Raw genomic sequence first — 17,076 nt, forward strand, 5'->3', positions numbered from 1 at the left:
GGGGATTTGGTCTGGTTGTCTTCTCGTCATGTTCCTATGAAGGTTTCTTCCCCTAAGTTCAAGCCTCGCTTTATTGGGCCTTATAAGATTTCTGAAATTATCAATCCGGTGTCTTTTCGTTTGGCCCTTCCAGCTTCTTTTTCCATTCATAATGTGTTCCATAGATCCTTGTTGCGGAGATATGTGGTACCTATGGTTCCCTCCGTTGATCCTCCTGCTCCGGTGTTGGTTGAGGGGGAATTGGAATATGTGGTGGAGAAGATTTTGGATTCTCGTTTTTCGAGACGGAAGCTTCAGTATCTGGTCAAGTGGAAGGGTTATGGCCAGGAGGATAATTCTTGGGTTGTTGCCTCCGATGCTGCCGATTTGGTTCGTGCTTTCCATTTGGCTCGTCCTGATCGGCCTGGGAGCTCTGGTGAGGGTTCGGTGACCCCCTCAAGGGGGGGAGTACTGTTGTGAATTCCGTTCTGGAGCTCCCTCCTGTGGTTGCTAATGGTATTTTTGTGAGTTCTGCCCTTGGGCTCCCTCTGGTGGTTTCGAGTGGAACTGCTGCTCCGTTAGGTAGCTGTAGCAGCTGCCATCACTGATCGCCTTGCCTGGGTTTGTTATTTAAACCTGCTCTGGGCTTTAGTTCATGCCTGCTGTCAATGTCTTAGGTTGGATTTGGTTCTCTCCTTGGATTTCTCATATGGCCTGTCTTTGTCAGCAAAAGATAAGTTTCTGCTAGTTCTTGTTTGTCCATTTTCTTTGGACACTATTGCTTTGCAAATATGTCTCTTTTTTTTGTCCAGCTTGTCACTATGTCATATTCAGGCTAGCTGGAAGCTCTGGGAAGCAGATTTGCCCCTCCACACCGTGAGTCAGTGTGGAGTTCATTTTTGTAAACTCTGCGTGGATTTTTGTAGTTTTTAATACTGACCGCACAGTATCCTTTTCTCTCTGTCTATCAAGTTTAGTATTGGCCTCCTTTGCTGAAAACTGATTTAATTTCTGTGTATGTCATTTCCCTCTCCACTCACAGTCAATATTTGTGGGGGGCTATCTTTCCTTTTGGGGTTTTCTCTGAGGCAAGATAGCTTTCTATTTCCTTCTTTAGGGGTAGTTAATTCTTAGGCTGTGAAGAGGTGTCTAGGGAGAGTCAGGAACATCCCACGGCTATTACTAGTGTTGTTGTTAGGATTAGGGACTGCGGTCAGTAGAGATACCACCTCCTCAGAGCCCGTCCCATGTTGCGTCCCACGTATCATGCATGGCTCATAATCCCCCCCCCCGTATGCATGGCTGATGGCTCATATATTCCCCCGTATCATGCATGTGTAGCGCCCCCACTGCCGCAGGGCCGAGGGGTACCCGATACCGGGCCTCTGAGTCTCTGCTCTGGGGTTGTCACGGTGGCTAGGCCCGGTCCGTGACCCTGCTGAGGGGCGTACAGTGATAGATATGATCGATAGTGGTGGTGGTGCGGTGCAGTAAATAACGAGGACACCAAGTTGCAGTCTCTTTACCTCTTTACTGAAGATCTCTGGGTCCTCAGTCCGGAATACGGTTCACCAGGCTGCGCAAGTCCGGCCGGTCCAATGGCACCTCCAGAGTTCTACTTGCAGGTGGAAATCTGTGCCTTCCTGCTAGCGCTATGTGTTGTGGTCCTCCCCTGCTGTGCTTACGGGATAGTCCCCACAACTGTTGTGTCTGTTTCTCGTGTTCCCTCACAACTCGATTAGATGATGTCCTGCTAATCTTCCGTCCCTTCCTGATGTTACGGTTAGGACGGCACCCGTATGACGGGTAGGCTCGGAGCTCTTCCGGGACCCTAGAGTCGCCCCTCTCCACAGGTTGCCCCCTATGTCTTCGTAGGTGATTTAGGTGAGACAGCCCGCCTATGACTGACTGTCCTGCCGTTGGTTTGAAGTATTGCTTGAAGCTAGATTTATGAATACTTCCTCGGCGTTCCGGCCGCCAGTTGTGCGCCTCAGTAGGATGTTGCCTCGGTCTCACAGCACGACTCCTACTGGTATTCTCCTTCTTGCTTTGATCCCGTTTCTCACTCAGCACAATCTATCTCGCTTCCAATCCCTCCTTGGGCACCGCCGCTATGCTGAGCAGGCACGGTCCCGTTACGTTCTCTCTGTTTGCCAGGCCTCTGTCAGGATCTCACCCCTGACAGGGACCCTACCGAATCTTCTCCCACAACACCCTCTGCCACAAGGTGTTGCCTGGTTCCAACCCAGTCAGCTTTCTGTCCCAACTTCCTGCCTGAACCCCAGTTTTACCAGTATGTGAGGAGTGGCCTAATGAATAGAACCCTTAGCTCCCCCTGGAGGCCCGGCTGTGAAATGTATTGGTGTCTGTGATACCTGGTCAGATTAACTCCTTCAGTGCCATCAGACGTACCATAGCTCCCCTTAGTGGCGGAGCCACAGTACTGCAACGACCAGGACTCTGGGGCGCTGCACAAGGCTCATAATTACCCCCCCGTATGCATGGCTGATGGCTCATATTCCCCTGTACGCATGGCTCATAATTCCCCCCCCCCAGTTTGCATGGCTAATGGCTCATATATTCCCCCGTATCGTATGCATGGCTCATAATTCCCTCCCCTGTATGCATGGCTGATGGCTCATATATTCCCCCGTATCATGCATGGCTCATAATTCCCCCCCCCGTATGCATGGCTGATGGCTCATATTCCCCTGTACGCATGGCTCATAATTCCCCCCCCCCAGTATGCATGTTTGATGGCTCATATATTCCCCCGTATCGTATGCATGGCCCATAATTCCCCCCCCCGTATGCATGGCTGATGGCTCATATATTCCCCCGTATCATGCATGGCTCATAATTCCCCCCCCCCGCTACAGACGCTGAGACCAGGCATCGCTGGAGCAGGGTGAGTATCATCTTCAAGGAGGGCGGGTGGGACTCGGAGGCGGGGGGCGGGGTGGTCTGTCGCGTTTGTGACCTGGGACTTAAAAAAAACCCAAACCCTTGCTCAGGTGCCGCCCCCCCCGCAATGTCGCCGCCCTAGGCACGTGCCCTCGAGTGCCTAGTGGCAAATACAGCCCTGATTGTAGAGAATGATGGTTTAATAAAATGTGTCTGTGGTTTCCAAAGCTTGGGTGTACTGTAGATGGCTCAAAGTGTACAATTCTGGTTTTAATGAATCCAACTAGGATTTTCTGGATACGTTGGTTGACATCTATCTCTTCTGACTTCCCTATACTTAGCAGATGGTCAGCTGGTCCCATTGTCGGCTTGGACTGCTTCTGTGTGTATGGAGGCCTTTAGTCTTTTAGGTTAGTGGCAGAAACCACTTAAAGTTCTAAACACTTTTGCATAAAATGTGCAAATGTCATTGCCAAGAAGACCTTTAGTCTTCTTGCCAATAAGGAATAATGTAGTTTGTCAGACAACTATAAATAGGTAGGAAAATTTTGGTAAAAAGTGGTCAAAGGTCTCCTACTAGAACACTAGAGATGATCCCAATGTGCTTCTGATGACACCATTCCAAAATCTATCTTTGGCCTGAATTTTCTGAATTTCTAAAGTCTCTACATAATGGTTTTCTCTGAGAAAAAGAAGGTAATAAACAGTGATAACCTTGAGCTTGAGATCTAAAGTCATGAAGATCATTGTTGGGTCAACCAGTTCTTATCTATTATCACATAGTGCTTATCTTTGTGTTTAGGTATCTAGGCACCCTTGTACTTAAATAGTGTAATTACCCCCAATAAACGAGATGAGAATTAGAATACAAGTCTGCATTGTAATTGATGGCTTTAAAGAGCCAATAAGGTTGTGAGGTTTAAAGTTTAACCTTTTAATTACAGGAAACTTATCAATGTTAATCTTTTTTTTTCTGGCAATTGCAATGATATCGGCAGCAAAAGTAGTTTGGATGTAAATGCCGATCCTTTTTATTATCCTCAGAGATAAGTTGCTGCCAGATGGAGCTTACAGACTAGGACTGAGGAGTTTGGGAGCAACTTTCTCCCCTTTTCCCATGCAGAACACATGTATGATCAGCTAGGCTGAGTCAGGAAAGAGATCTGTCAACAGAATGAGCATTTAGTCAGTAGCTGGTATAATGGGAGGTACCCTAAGACCACTTTATAGAGTGCTTGCCAACTCTCCCAGAACACCCAGAGGTTCCCATAAAAAGCCCTGGCATCCAGATACTTTATCAGGAGGTAGAATCGTGAACTTAATGGCTGAGCAGCTGCATGCAGCCGTACATCACAAAGCACAATGCAGAGCATCGGATGGAGTGGTGTAAAGCTTCAACCACTGGACTCTGGAGGAGACGTGTTCTGTGCAGTGTTGGATCACACTTCTCTCTGGCATCTAATAGAGGAGTCTGGGTTTGGTGAATGCCAGGAGAACGTTACCCCCTGACTGCATTGTGCCCGCTGTACAGTTTGGTGGAGGAGGATAATGCTATGGGTTTGTTATCAGGGGCCGGCCTCTGCCCCTTAATTCTACTGAAGAGAAATCTTAATACTTAAGAACAAAACTTTGCGGACAATTGCTGCTTCGTGGGAACAGTTTTGGGGAAGGCCCCTTTGTGTTCCCCATGACTGTGCCCGATACACATGGTCCATACAGATACAGTTGGGTGAGTTTGGGGGAAGAACATGACCGACCGCCCAGAAGCCAGACCTCAGCCCCATCCCACACCTAGAGCGGAGGATGTGAGTCCGGCCTCTGCAAAACATTTTGGACAGACATCACAAATGTTCTTCTGGATGAAAGGGAAAAAAAATCCCTCAGACACAACCCAATTCTGACACCAGTGGATCTTCATACAGAATTCATTCCTCTTGAGTATATGAGTACATGTGATAACGAACAAATGCCAATCTTTGCCTCAGTTACTTATTAATTTCCTCTTGTATAGGAAGTATAAAAGGCATCGCTTACATCGTCTTCTAATAATTTACCAGGTATATGGGCCAACTAAAGACACTAGATAAGATCCCGGGTCATCGACTCCTACACTGAGGATCTTTACACAAGGAATCACCTGGAAAAACACTATGGGCAACAAATACACTATGGCGCTTTTTTGGTTATTTACTCTACTGATCTGTGGGGTCAACTCCAACAGGGATGAAGCCTTGAGGATAATGGAGAGCAGTCCCGTCATTGATGGGTAAGTGTTGCCCTAGGTTATAGCTAGACCTGATGTAGCAGTGTTATTTCTATCCATAGCCTATGTCGCCCTATTAATTGCTGAATGAGTTAACTGAGATCCCGTCAGTCAGCCCGCTATGAAGGTCTTACGGGACAGTTTTGAGATCTTTTGTCTGTCTTTTTCTGAGCTCTTCTCAGCTGATTTATGAGCACGTAGAGCTGTTAGAGCAAAACTTCTAATGAAACTCAATTGCAAAAATGATTTTTAGCCCCAAATGTTTGAATTTGAGTAAAATAAAAAAAATCCTCAAAGGTGGACAACCCCTTTAATGATCAAAAGGAACCCGTCCTGTTAAAGAGGTTCTCCACCGTGGACAATCCTTAAACTTTAGGTTATTTTGACAATAAACTGGTCATAATTTATCTCCCTGCTGAGATCTCCACCGATCACTGTCAGCAAACCCAGCAGTAGGTGTTATATTTCCCAATAGCGCCACCCACAGGAAAAATTAAGCATTTCAGTGCGCTCATCTTAATCAATGGACTGTATGTCCCGAGAAAGAGACACTTTTGAAGCACTCTGGTCACAAAAAGGGCATCCTGAACATGTGACCCCCTCTATTAAAGGGGTTCTACACTACAATATTTCTTTTAACTAATGGTGATACTCACCTATCATATTCCCACTATTCCTCTGCACCACTGGCTGTGTCCCTCTCCGTTCTATTTGCTTCCTCTTCCTGTGGTGGATCCCATATGACCACTGCAGCCAATCAGTTGCCATTGATTGGCTGCAGCCTTGAGCTGGGAAACGAGAATGGCAAAGAGAATGGCAGGGAAAACATCCAGTGGTGTCGAGGAACAATGTGGCCATTGTAGGTCAGTATATGTTTTTTTTTATTTTTCGACCATCATAAGGCCATTAGTAAAATATAATGTAGTAATAGACAACCCTTTAACTCTGAATTCCCTGATGGAAATGGGCTTTATAAATCGGACCACTCATTTAATTATCAATCCCGTCTTCTCCATAGGCACAATGATCTGCCCTGGCAGCTACTGATTGCATCCAATAACCAGCTGAGTAAGGTGGACCTTTTCACAGTGAATACTACTCACACCAACATCCCCAAACTACGAGAGGGAAAAGTTGGGGGACAGGTGAGTGCATACAGACCCAACTATTTATGGGAAATTATCACTTTAAAAAAAGTTTGTATTATTACGGTATTTAATATGTAACCTAAAACTTTTCCAAACTTGTGGCAACAGCTTATTAAGTAACCAAATCCTTCAGTTCTTTGCCAGCTTACAGCCTAGACTGATGCAATACAACCAGATCTGCTAATTCACTAGTACAAAGGGAAAGATTTATTATTCTAAGCCCATATTATCTTTTGTATAAAATTTACGTAAAAATGTACATACATTTTTGCACAATTTGCAGCAAATTTTCACATCTAGTTTTAGGCCTATGAATTTACTGTTTGTGCCTTATTTAAAGGGGTGTGTGGCTTATCTTATAATGCACCAACACGTGCCGCATTTATCCGATAAAGCAGACACTTGTATTTTGGCAAAAACCTCTTGGAAAAAATCCAACGTGACAGTGCCTATTTCTTGGCAGAGAGGAGTCTGCTTTGAACCATTGCAAACAAGTGCTCACAAGTTAATTCTAAGTATAGATGGATCTTAAAGGAGTTTTAACATGCTGATAAAAGAAAGAAGCCATAAATCCACTCCCTGCCCCAGCACTGCCACTTCAAAAGTGGGCAAAAGTGGTGACGTCACCAATATCAGACACCTGACTGCTGCGGCCAGTGATTGACTGCAGGGACAGGATACTGGTGGCTTGGCGGAGACCGTTGGAGTGGCAGCATTGGACCTGGGAACGGATTCCTGGGGTGGGTATAGCTTTTCTTTTTGTTTTCCAGAAGTTTTCTTTCTTTCTTAATGCAAAGTTAAGATAAGAAGGCAAAGCTGCTAAAAGTAAAGGAAACCTAGATTAGTAATCCTCACCTATGGGCATTGATTGCACATCATTTTTATTATTCTTTTATCCTATATATTTGCTTTCATGTATTTTCACCCAGAACATTATTTGTACGTAGTTCTGGGCCGCCTACGTTCCTTGTGATACTCAAGGCAAAGATGCTGTGAAAAGGACCTTGGAGCAGATAGACGTCATCCATCGGATGTGCCAAAAGTATCCCGATGACTTTCTGTGCGTAACCACTGCCGGAGGTGAGGACCGATGGGTGGTGGATTAGAAGGGATGCCAAAAAGGGTATAAGTAAAGTCAAGGAGCTCGGATATGTTTTCTGGTACAGAATGGCCCAGGAATATGTTACAATATGATTCAGGACCAGTAGACAGAACAATGTAAAAGTGAAGGCTGCAGCCAATCAATGGCTAATTGGCTGCAGCAGTCACAGGACTGTTGTATTCCTCATACAGGGATTGTTGAAGCTATCCAGAATAAGAAGGTGGCCAGTCTGATTGGTGTGGAGGGTGGACACTCCATCGACAGCAGCTTAGCCGTACTGCGGACCTTTTACCATCTCGGGGTGCGATATATGACCTTGACTCACAGCTGTAACGTCCCATGGTAAGATCCGTAACCACACTTGGAATGATAGGATTATGCTTTTATTTGTATTGACTGCCCACAAGGGGGCATCAGGTAACCAACGCCATGACGCTGGAGCCAAAATCATCATATTGTACTACTGGTGATGAGATTATACCTCTGACCTACCAAATCCTATGTGGGGATCGGAGGCAATGGCAAAGCTGTAACGGGTACAAATGTCGCGGATGTACCAAAGGCTCTGGTAGTCAAAGACCCAAAGGAAATCAATAGCAATGGCGCCAGTTAGGGAGCATGAACGGGGTTGTGCCACAAAGTACATTTTAATTAATAGATCTTGGAATAATAACCACTTCTACAATTGGATGTGTTAAGAAAAAATGTTCCTGTGCTGAGATAATCTTATAAATGTGCCTCTGCTGTGTACTGTGTAATGGCTGTGTCTGCAGGAACATGGATGTTCATGGAATCACGGGTATTAAATATGCTTTTTTACAAATTATACCTCTTGGTTTCTTAATAGGGTGGATAACTGGCTTGTGGATACAAATAAAGATCCAGCTAAGAGCAACGGCTTGTCTGAATTTGGAAAGGTGAGTATGTAAATGAGCTCTCCGCCAGCAGGAGGGAAACCATCTCTCTAGTGTCACCGATAGTCAGCTGTGAGCCTCGAAGCATGAGTAGTGTCACCCATCCAAAAGATTAATTAATGTTATTACTGCTGTGCCATTAAAATTACCCAAACTTGGGAAATTATTCAAGATCTGACATTTCTCTGTATACACTAGTTAAAAACTAATTTGGTAGAATATACTGTATACTCCCCAACGATCCTCAGAAGTTATCACTTATGGTTTGGATATTGATAACTTTTAATTTTGGCAATAACTTAAGTTATGGTTTGGATATTGATAACTTAATTTTGGCAATCAACTTTTAAGTTATGGTTTGGATATTGATAACTTTTAATTTTGGCAATAAACTTTGAAAGGTATAAAGACCTCCCTACCAAGTAGGTTCAGATTGTCCATGAAGAAGTTTAATTGAGCTAACTCCTAACTGAGGTTATGGCTTCCAGGACATGCTGGGAGTTGTAGTCTTAAAAACAACTAAAGAAAATCATATTGGAGGCTACAGCTATACAGCAATGGCCGAACCTGCCTTCACTTCGCTATGACATTCCAACCTTCTCTGATCACCTAAACTTTGGGGGTATTTACTCCAAGAAGTGACGACATCAAGTTTCCTAAATCCATTAATACCTTTTTCCAAGACACATCAAACACTTTTGCAGATTTCTTTTTATAACAATGTGTAATTGTGTTTTCTGGAACAAATTATATGTTTCATGCTTGGGTTACGTTACATTGACGCCCCCGGCTTGCCACACTTCATCCATATTTGCCCACCCTGATTTTTTCTTTCCATGACTTCAGAGTCCCGACTGCTCATTTAAGTCAGAATCACCCTGAAAAATCTGTAAATCATTAAATATTGGAGGGATATAAACTTTTCCTGGCAGTCGGATGACTTTTTAGAATGTCAGAGAGGGAAATTTACCTAATAAAGTTACCCATTAGTCCAATACATAGTGATAATAATAAGATCATTACTATATAAAGTCATCTACTTATGTTTGGATGGATCCTGACTTTGGACGTTGCCAGATTTGGTCCTCAGCTAATGGCTTTGTATCTGTTGTAGAACTACAACTCTCAGGATCCAATGTCGGCCATCAGCTGCAAAGACAAGTTCTAGCTTTACAATATAGTTATAATTTGGAGACTTTAAAGGGTTATTACCAAAATATGAAATTTTCCCCAATATTTTGGGATTACGTAGCAGTCGGCATAGAGTATGAATGAATGGAGCGGAGGTCGAGCACCATTCAAGGTGGTCCTCAAAGTCCCTGCAACCATTTCACATCTGGACTTACTATCTTAATACAGAAAGTCGTCTTGGAGATGAATCGCCTTGGAATGATTGTGGATTTAGCTCATGTTTCGGAAAAGACGATGAGAGAGAGATGCCCTAGAAGTCTCTGTGGCCCCCGTCATATTCAGTCACTCATCTGCCTTCCATCTATGCAATCATGCCAGGAATGTGAAAGATGACGTTCTCAGAATTGTGGTAAGTGAGAACATCAGAAAGTCTTATATGACTAGAATAAAGGTACCTTCACACGAAGCGACGCTGCAGCGATAGCGACAACGATGTCGATCGCTGCAGCGTCGCTGTTTGGTCGCTGGAGAGCTGTCACACAGACCGCTCTCCAGCGATCAACTATGCCGAGGTCCCCTGGTAACCAGGGTAAACATCGGGTAACTAAGCGCAGGGCCGCGCTTAGTAACCCGATGTTTACCCTGGTTACCAGCGTAAAATCTAAAAAAAACAAACAGCACATACTTACATTCACGTCCCCCTGCGTCCACTTCCTGACTGACTGAGCGCCGTACAGTGAGAGCAGAGCGGTGACGTCACCGCTGTGCTGCTTTCACTTTCACTTTGCGGCGCTGAGTCAGAGGAGGAAGCAGACTGCAGGGGACGCAATGTGAGTATGTGCTGTTTGTTTTTTTTACATTTTACGCTAGTAACCAGGGTAAACATCGGGTAACTAAGCGCGGCCCTGCGCTTAGTAACCCGATGTTTACCCTGGTTACCAGTGTAAAATATCGCTGGTATCGTTGCTTTTGCTTTCAAACACAACGATACACAGCGATCGGACGACCAAATAAAGTTCTGGACTTTATTCAGCGACCAGCGACATCACAGCAGGATCCTGATCGCTGCTGCGTGTCAAACGAAACGATATCGCTAGCGAGGACGCTGCAACGTCACGGATTGCTAGCGATATCGTTATAATGTCGTTTCGTGTGAAGGTACCTTAAAGGTACCGTCACACTAAACGACTTTGTAACGATATCGCTAGGGATCCGTGACGTTGCAGCGTCCTCGCTAGCGATATCGTTTAGTTTGACACGCAGCAGCGATCAGGATCCTGCTGTGATGTCGCTGGTCGCTGAATAAAGTCCAGAACTTTATTTGGTCGTTTGATCGCTGTGTATCGTTGTGTTTGACACCAAATGCAACGATACCAGCGATATTTTACACTGGTAACCAGGGTAAACATCGGGTAACTAAGCGCGGGGCCGCGCTTAGTAACCCGATGTTTACCCTGGTTACCAGCGTAAAATGTAAAAAAAACAAACAGCACATACTTACATTGCGTCCCCTGCAGTCTGCTTCCTCCTCTGACTCAGCGCCGCAAAGTGAAAGTGAAAGCAGCACAGCGGTGACGTCACCGCTCTGCTCTCACTGTACGGCGCTCAGTCAGTCAGGAAGTGGACGCAGGGGGACGTGAATGTAAGTATGTGCTGTTTGTTTTTTTTAGATTTTACGCTGGTAACCAGGGTAAACATCGGGTTACTAAGCGCGGCCCTGCGCTTAGCAACCCGATGTTTACCCGGGTTACCCGGGGACCTCGGCATCGTTGGTCGCTGGAGAGCGGTCTGTGTGACAGCTCTCCAGCGATCAAACAGCGACGCTGCAGCGATCGGCATCGTTGTCGTTATCGCTGCAGCGTCGCTTAATGTGACGGTACCTTAAGACTGAAGGTGAAAATCCACACCCAGGCTCTCCCCTTCCTAGAGTCTTCCCTTCACTGTGTGACCATTACTTATCTTGGCTCAGGCAGCACATAGACTTGTTCACCTTCATCTACTAGAATATTGCAGCAAAGCTGCTGGTCTCTCTGCTCCTCCCTCCTCCTCCATAGACGTCAATTTAGTTGTAATCTGATCCCTCAGTAAACTGACAGTCTGTCTTTTTTTGATCAAGTTGGATTTTACATGGCAGAGCTTCCAGCAGTGATTGGAGCAAGCTTCGATTGCTGCTATATAACCACGTAAATGCTGCTATCAATCTTTGACAGCTGAATTTAACTTGTTTTTGTTGTTTTTCTTTTACATTTTCTTTATTTTTGGATGGGGAAAGGGTGACACCATGGTACCCCGGGATAGAACGGGTGGCAGGATGGGCTTCTAAATCTATATTTCTGGTTCCTGAATAAAGGGGAGGAAAAAGCGAACTGTAAAATTGGCCGTAGCGGGAAGGGGTTAAATTGATCAATGGCTACTGAAAAGTTGCCATGATATAAGAGAAACACCGCAAAACCTCCTGACATCCTCTGTTTCTGATTACAGAAGGAAAAGAAGGGTCTGGTGATGGTGAACTTCTATAATGACTATGTCACATGCAAAACAGCTGCCAATTTGTCCGATGTGGCCGGTAAGTAGTGATCGGATAGTATGGATTCCATGTTCTGTCTCTCAAAGGACTATCAACCTAGTAATAGGTGCGATATTAAAGTGTTACTTCCACATCCATTGTCTCTGACCTGTCATGGACACCTTAGATGCAGTCTTGTTTTTTTTTTTGCACCATTTACATTTATGTTTATATTTCCACAGATCATTTTGATCACATAAAAAAAATTGCTGGAAATGAATCTGTTGGATTTGGAGGTGATTATGATGGAGTCCCCAGGTAAGCTGGTTAAAAACTACTTCTTAGAAATAATATAATTCTAGCTTCTTGCAGCCACCACTAGAGGGAGCACACTGCATACTGTCACGATCCAATTTTGGATTTGTGGCAGATCTGGTTTGCCTCAGTTTAAGACCTTTTTTCCTTTCTGGTCATCTGGGGTTAATGCAGAAACATCTGTGTTGTTTTCCTTTACCTTGTCTGTATTTCCTTACCCCGTGTTGTATTAGTGCAGCAGTGGGACCAGTGCTCTCACCTGCCAGTTCCCTACTTAGGGATAGGTGCCGGGCAAGTGAGGGACTAGGTATCCTGGTCGGCGACAGGTTGAAAGAACCCGGTATAGGGACGGTAGCAAGATCAGGGCACATCTGCAGGCCAGTGCAGGAGGTGCCCATTCCCCCAGTCCCTACCGACAGGGCCCACCGTTGTTATTGTGTCCCCGGTGTTCCCTTGTGTGTTGTGCTGTTCGTGACAGACCTACGGTTGGGTCATTTTATACCGGGTCAGTCACTCTGTGACACATACACTCTATATAGAAAATAAACAAAATAATTGAGCTCCCCCTGGTGGCTGTAGATAGAATTAAATCCGGAAATTTTACATTTTTCTGCAGGAGATTTGGAGAGAGCGTGGGACATAGCAGGTCATTTTATACTTATGCAAAAAAAGGCCTCTGATCTAATCAGTATGCAAAACAATAATCAATTAAAATAGCACGTTAGGTCAGTGACAGTGTGTGGGCTCTTTAATAAAGTCTATGATGCAGAGTGGGGCTCGTAGGATTTCCACTGAACCTATATACCAGTCTGTGGGCTAGTTTATTGGTCTGAGCACCAGAACGCCCATTGCCATGCTGCACGTTTGACGAAGTGAATTTAATGCGTTATCCATTTTTGGAGACTTTTTTTTTACTTAAATGCATATAATTAAAGCTAAAAATACATTTTGCAGTTGGGTTTCATTAAATATGTCGCACCGTTTGCTTCTATATCCTGTGTTGTTCTGTCTATTGCTGGCTGCAGAATGAGTTAACTTAGGATCCGTCAGCGAGCTCGTTCTGACGTCTGATAGGAGAGCACACAACTCTTTAATCCCTTTTTTTCCTAGCTCCTCTCATCTGATTTATGGCCTCAGACTACATCAAAGTTTAATTAACCCCTTCACCCCAGGAAAAGTTTTTTTTTTCTCCCTTTCTTACAAGAGCCATAACATTTTTATTTTCACAGCCATATGAGGGCTTGTTTTTTGCGGGACGAATTGACGGTTGAATGACGCCGTTCATTCTGCCACATAGACTACTGGTAAATGGGGAAAAAAAATCCAAGAGCAGTGAAATTGCAAAAAAAAAGGGCAATTCCACAATGTTTTTGGTTTCTTTTATTTACCATGTTCAATATATGGTCAAACTGACCTGGCAGTATGATTGCCCAGGTCAGTATGAGTTCGCAGATACCAAACATGTATAGGTTTTGTTTTTTTAATTAAGGTGGTGAAAAAAAAAATGTCCCCCAAAAAATTGCTTTTGTTGTCATTTTCCGAGATCCGTAACGTGTCCATTTTTCAAGATCTGGGGTTAGGTGATGGCTTATTTTTATTTGCTATGAGCTGACGTTTTTACTGATACCATTTTGGGGTAGAATACAATGTTTTTTTTGTCTTTTATTGCAATGTTGCGGCAACCAAAAAAACCCTTAATTCTTGTGTTTTTGTTTTCTTCTCGTTACGTCGTTTACCGATCTTATTAATTTATTTTATATTTTGATAGATCGGACACTTCTGAACCAAATATGTGTATTTTTTTTGTACATTTTTTAATTGTTTTATTTTTAATGGGGGTGATTTTAACTACCGTATATACTCGAGTATAAGCCGAGATTTTCAGCCCAAATTTTTGGGCTGAAAGTGCCCCTCTCGGCTTATACTCGAGTCATGATCGGTGGTGGGGTCGGCGGGTGAGGACTGTCATATACTCACCTAGTCCTGGCGCTCCCTCTGCCCGTCCCACGGTCTCCGGGTGCTGCAGCTCTTCCCCTGAGCGGTCACGTGGGACCGCTCATTAGAGAAATGAATAGGCTGCTCCACCTCCCATAGGGGCGGAGCCGCATAATTCATTTCTCTAATGAAGCGGTGCTGGTGACCGCTGATAGAGGAAGAGGCTGCGGCACCGAAGACCAGCTGTCCGGGGGAAGGAGCGGGACGCCGGGAGCAGGTAAGTATTACATATTCACCTGTCCGCGTTCCACACGCCGGGCGCCGCTCCATCTTCCCGGCGTCTCTCGGCACTGACTGTGCAGGTCAGAGGGCGCGATGACGCATATAGTGTGCGCGCCGCCCTCTGCCTGATCAGTCAGTGCGGAGAGACGCCGGGACGGGACGTGAGGAGCTGCGGCAAGAGAGGTGAGTATGTGTTTTTTTTTTTTATTGCAGCAGCAGCAATGGCACAGCTTTATGTGGAGTATCTATGGGGCAACGGTGCAGAGCACTATATGGCACAGCTATGGGGCAACGGTGCAGAGCATTATATATATGGCATAGCTATGGGGCAACGGTGCAGAGCACTATATGGCACAGCTATGGGGCAACGGTGCAGAGCATTATATATATGGCACAGCTATGGGGCAACGGTGCAGAGCACTATATGGCACAGCTATGGGGCAATGGTGCAGAGCATTATATATATGGCACAGCTATGGGGCAACGGTGCAGAGCATTATATATATGGCACAGCTATGGGGCAACGGTGCAGAGCACTATATGGCACAGCTATGGGGCAATGGTGCAGAGCATTATATATATGGCACAGCTATGGGGCAACGGTGCAGAGCACTATATGGCACAGCTATGGGGCAATGGTGCAGAGCATTATATATATGGCACAGCTATGGGGCAACGGTGCAGAGCACTATATATATGGCACAGCTATCTATGGGGCAACGGTGCAGAGCATTGTATATATGGCACAGCTTTATGTGGAGCATCTCTGGGGCCATAATGAACGGTATGGAGCATCTATTTTTAATTTTGAAATTCACCGGTAGCTGCTGCATTTTCCACCCTAGGTTTATACTCGAGTCAATAAGTTTTCCCAGTTTTTTGTGGCAAAATTAGGGGGGTCGGCTTATACTCGGGTCGGCTTATACTCGAGTATATACGGTATTTTTTTATATATATATTTTTTAAAAAACAAGTTTTTCTTTTTGTATTTATTAGTCCACTTAGGAGACTTGAAGCTGCCATTGTCCGATCGCTTGTGATATACATAGTAGCATGTATAGAAAAATAACGATCTCCTAGGAGGATCGTGATGGCAGGCATAGGGGTCCTCAGCAGACCCCTCCAGCTGTCAGGACAACCCATGGGCACCCTGTGATCATGTGACGGGCGTGCCTGGGTGACAACCCATAAAGTCACTATTACAAAACATATCACCCAACTTTCTTAGGGTTCTGAAAAATTCATCTGCCATAGTCTGGGGGCTTTTCTACCTCTTCAGGACTCTATGCTGTACCATAAGGGTATGTGTCCACGTTCAGGATTTGGTCAGGATTTTTCATCAGTATTTGTAAGCCAAAGCCAGGAGTGGGTGATAAGTGCAGAAGTGGTGCATATGTTCCTATTATACTTTTCCTCTAATTGTTCCACTCCTGGTTTTGGCTTACAAATACTGATGTAAAATCCTGACCAAATCCTGATGCAATCCTGAACGTGGACACATACCCTAACAGAGCATACATATCGCTTATCGCCCCATAATCAGAATATTATGCATGCATGTTCTATAATGGGGGACTCGTTCATTATCTTAGGGTACCCGATGGTCTGAAAGATGTATCCAAGTACCCGGACCTTGTGGCGGAGCTGCTACGGAGAGGATGGACGCAGACAGAGCTCCAGGCAGCCCTGACTAATAACCTCATTCGTGTCTTTAATGAAGTGGAGAAGGTGAGCTCCTGCGAGGATTTAATGGTGGCCATTGGGCCGAAACTTGTCCTGAATATAACGTCTTCTCTTTCTTCCTAGACAAGTATCAGCATGAACTCGGCACAACCTGCGGATGATCCCATAGATTACAAAGAGATTAAGGACGACTGTCGCACCAGCTATGGCTACGATATATCCACCGGTACCACCGTCTTTCCACATGTTGGCAAAGGGCTGCTTCTTATCATGTGTCTTTTTTACCCTTTGTCCCTTTAAACCCCGCAACTACTCTCAAAATCCCATTATATTTAGTGGGGTACGTGTATCAATATGCAAATAGCGGCTGCAGAATGGGCACATTTATGGGTGCCATACCGAAGAAAAAAAACCATCAGCCTTTTATAAGGTATTCAGTGTGCAATGTGAGTGCCACACCTTGTTATATTCCCTTAGTTCTTGCAGTCTGCACCTGGGACATGTCGGACTTTATGCTGATTTTTGGGTTATCATTTTCGGCCGCATGTTATTTACTGACAATTATGGAGTCACATTCAGTCCTGGTATATAAAATAGATATTTTTTTTATAAAGTGTCTTTGTCTGCAATTTCTCCTACATGGGTTGAACTAGATGGACTTAAAGTCTTCCTTCAACCTTAATAACTATATAACTATGAAGATAGAACACCAGAGCGAATATGTATCATTGAGAAAAAGAAGTGGCTCCTAGAAGGGTTTTGGAGTGCGGACCCCCTATTTGCCACAATACTCTCTCTCCTGTTGCTGAATTGGATCTATATATCCATGGTCCAATTAAAGGCCCCAAATACATTGGAGGAAAGGACTGACTACGACAGGACCGGACAACCATGTAGTGCATTGGGAAGAGAAG

The 17,076-nt window shown here is 44.8% G+C and overlaps 1 protein-coding gene across 1 annotated transcript; it reads left to right on the top strand.

Annotated features, from left to right (window-relative positions):
* Positions 1-4,940: 4,940 nt before the first annotated feature.
* On the top strand, positions 4,941-16,622 carry DPEP1 (dipeptidase 1). The gene is given in 11 exon segments (XM_077288453.1): positions 4,941-5,149; positions 6,165-6,291; positions 7,242-7,374; positions 7,588-7,738; positions 8,244-8,313; positions 9,670-9,744; positions 9,746-9,850; positions 11,923-12,007; positions 12,190-12,265; positions 16,072-16,207; positions 16,286-16,622. Coding segments are annotated over 11 exon segments (1,251 nt in total). The 5' UTR covers positions 4,941-5,033; the 3' UTR covers positions 16,463-16,622.
* The last annotated feature ends 454 nt before the right edge of the window (positions 16,623-17,076 follow it).

The sequence above is a fragment of the Ranitomeya variabilis genome, chromosome 2 (genome assembly GCF_051348905.1).
Source record: "Ranitomeya variabilis isolate aRanVar5 chromosome 2, aRanVar5.hap1, whole genome shotgun sequence".
In the NCBI taxonomy this organism is placed as follows: Eukaryota; Metazoa; Chordata; class Amphibia; order Anura; family Dendrobatidae; genus Ranitomeya; species Ranitomeya variabilis.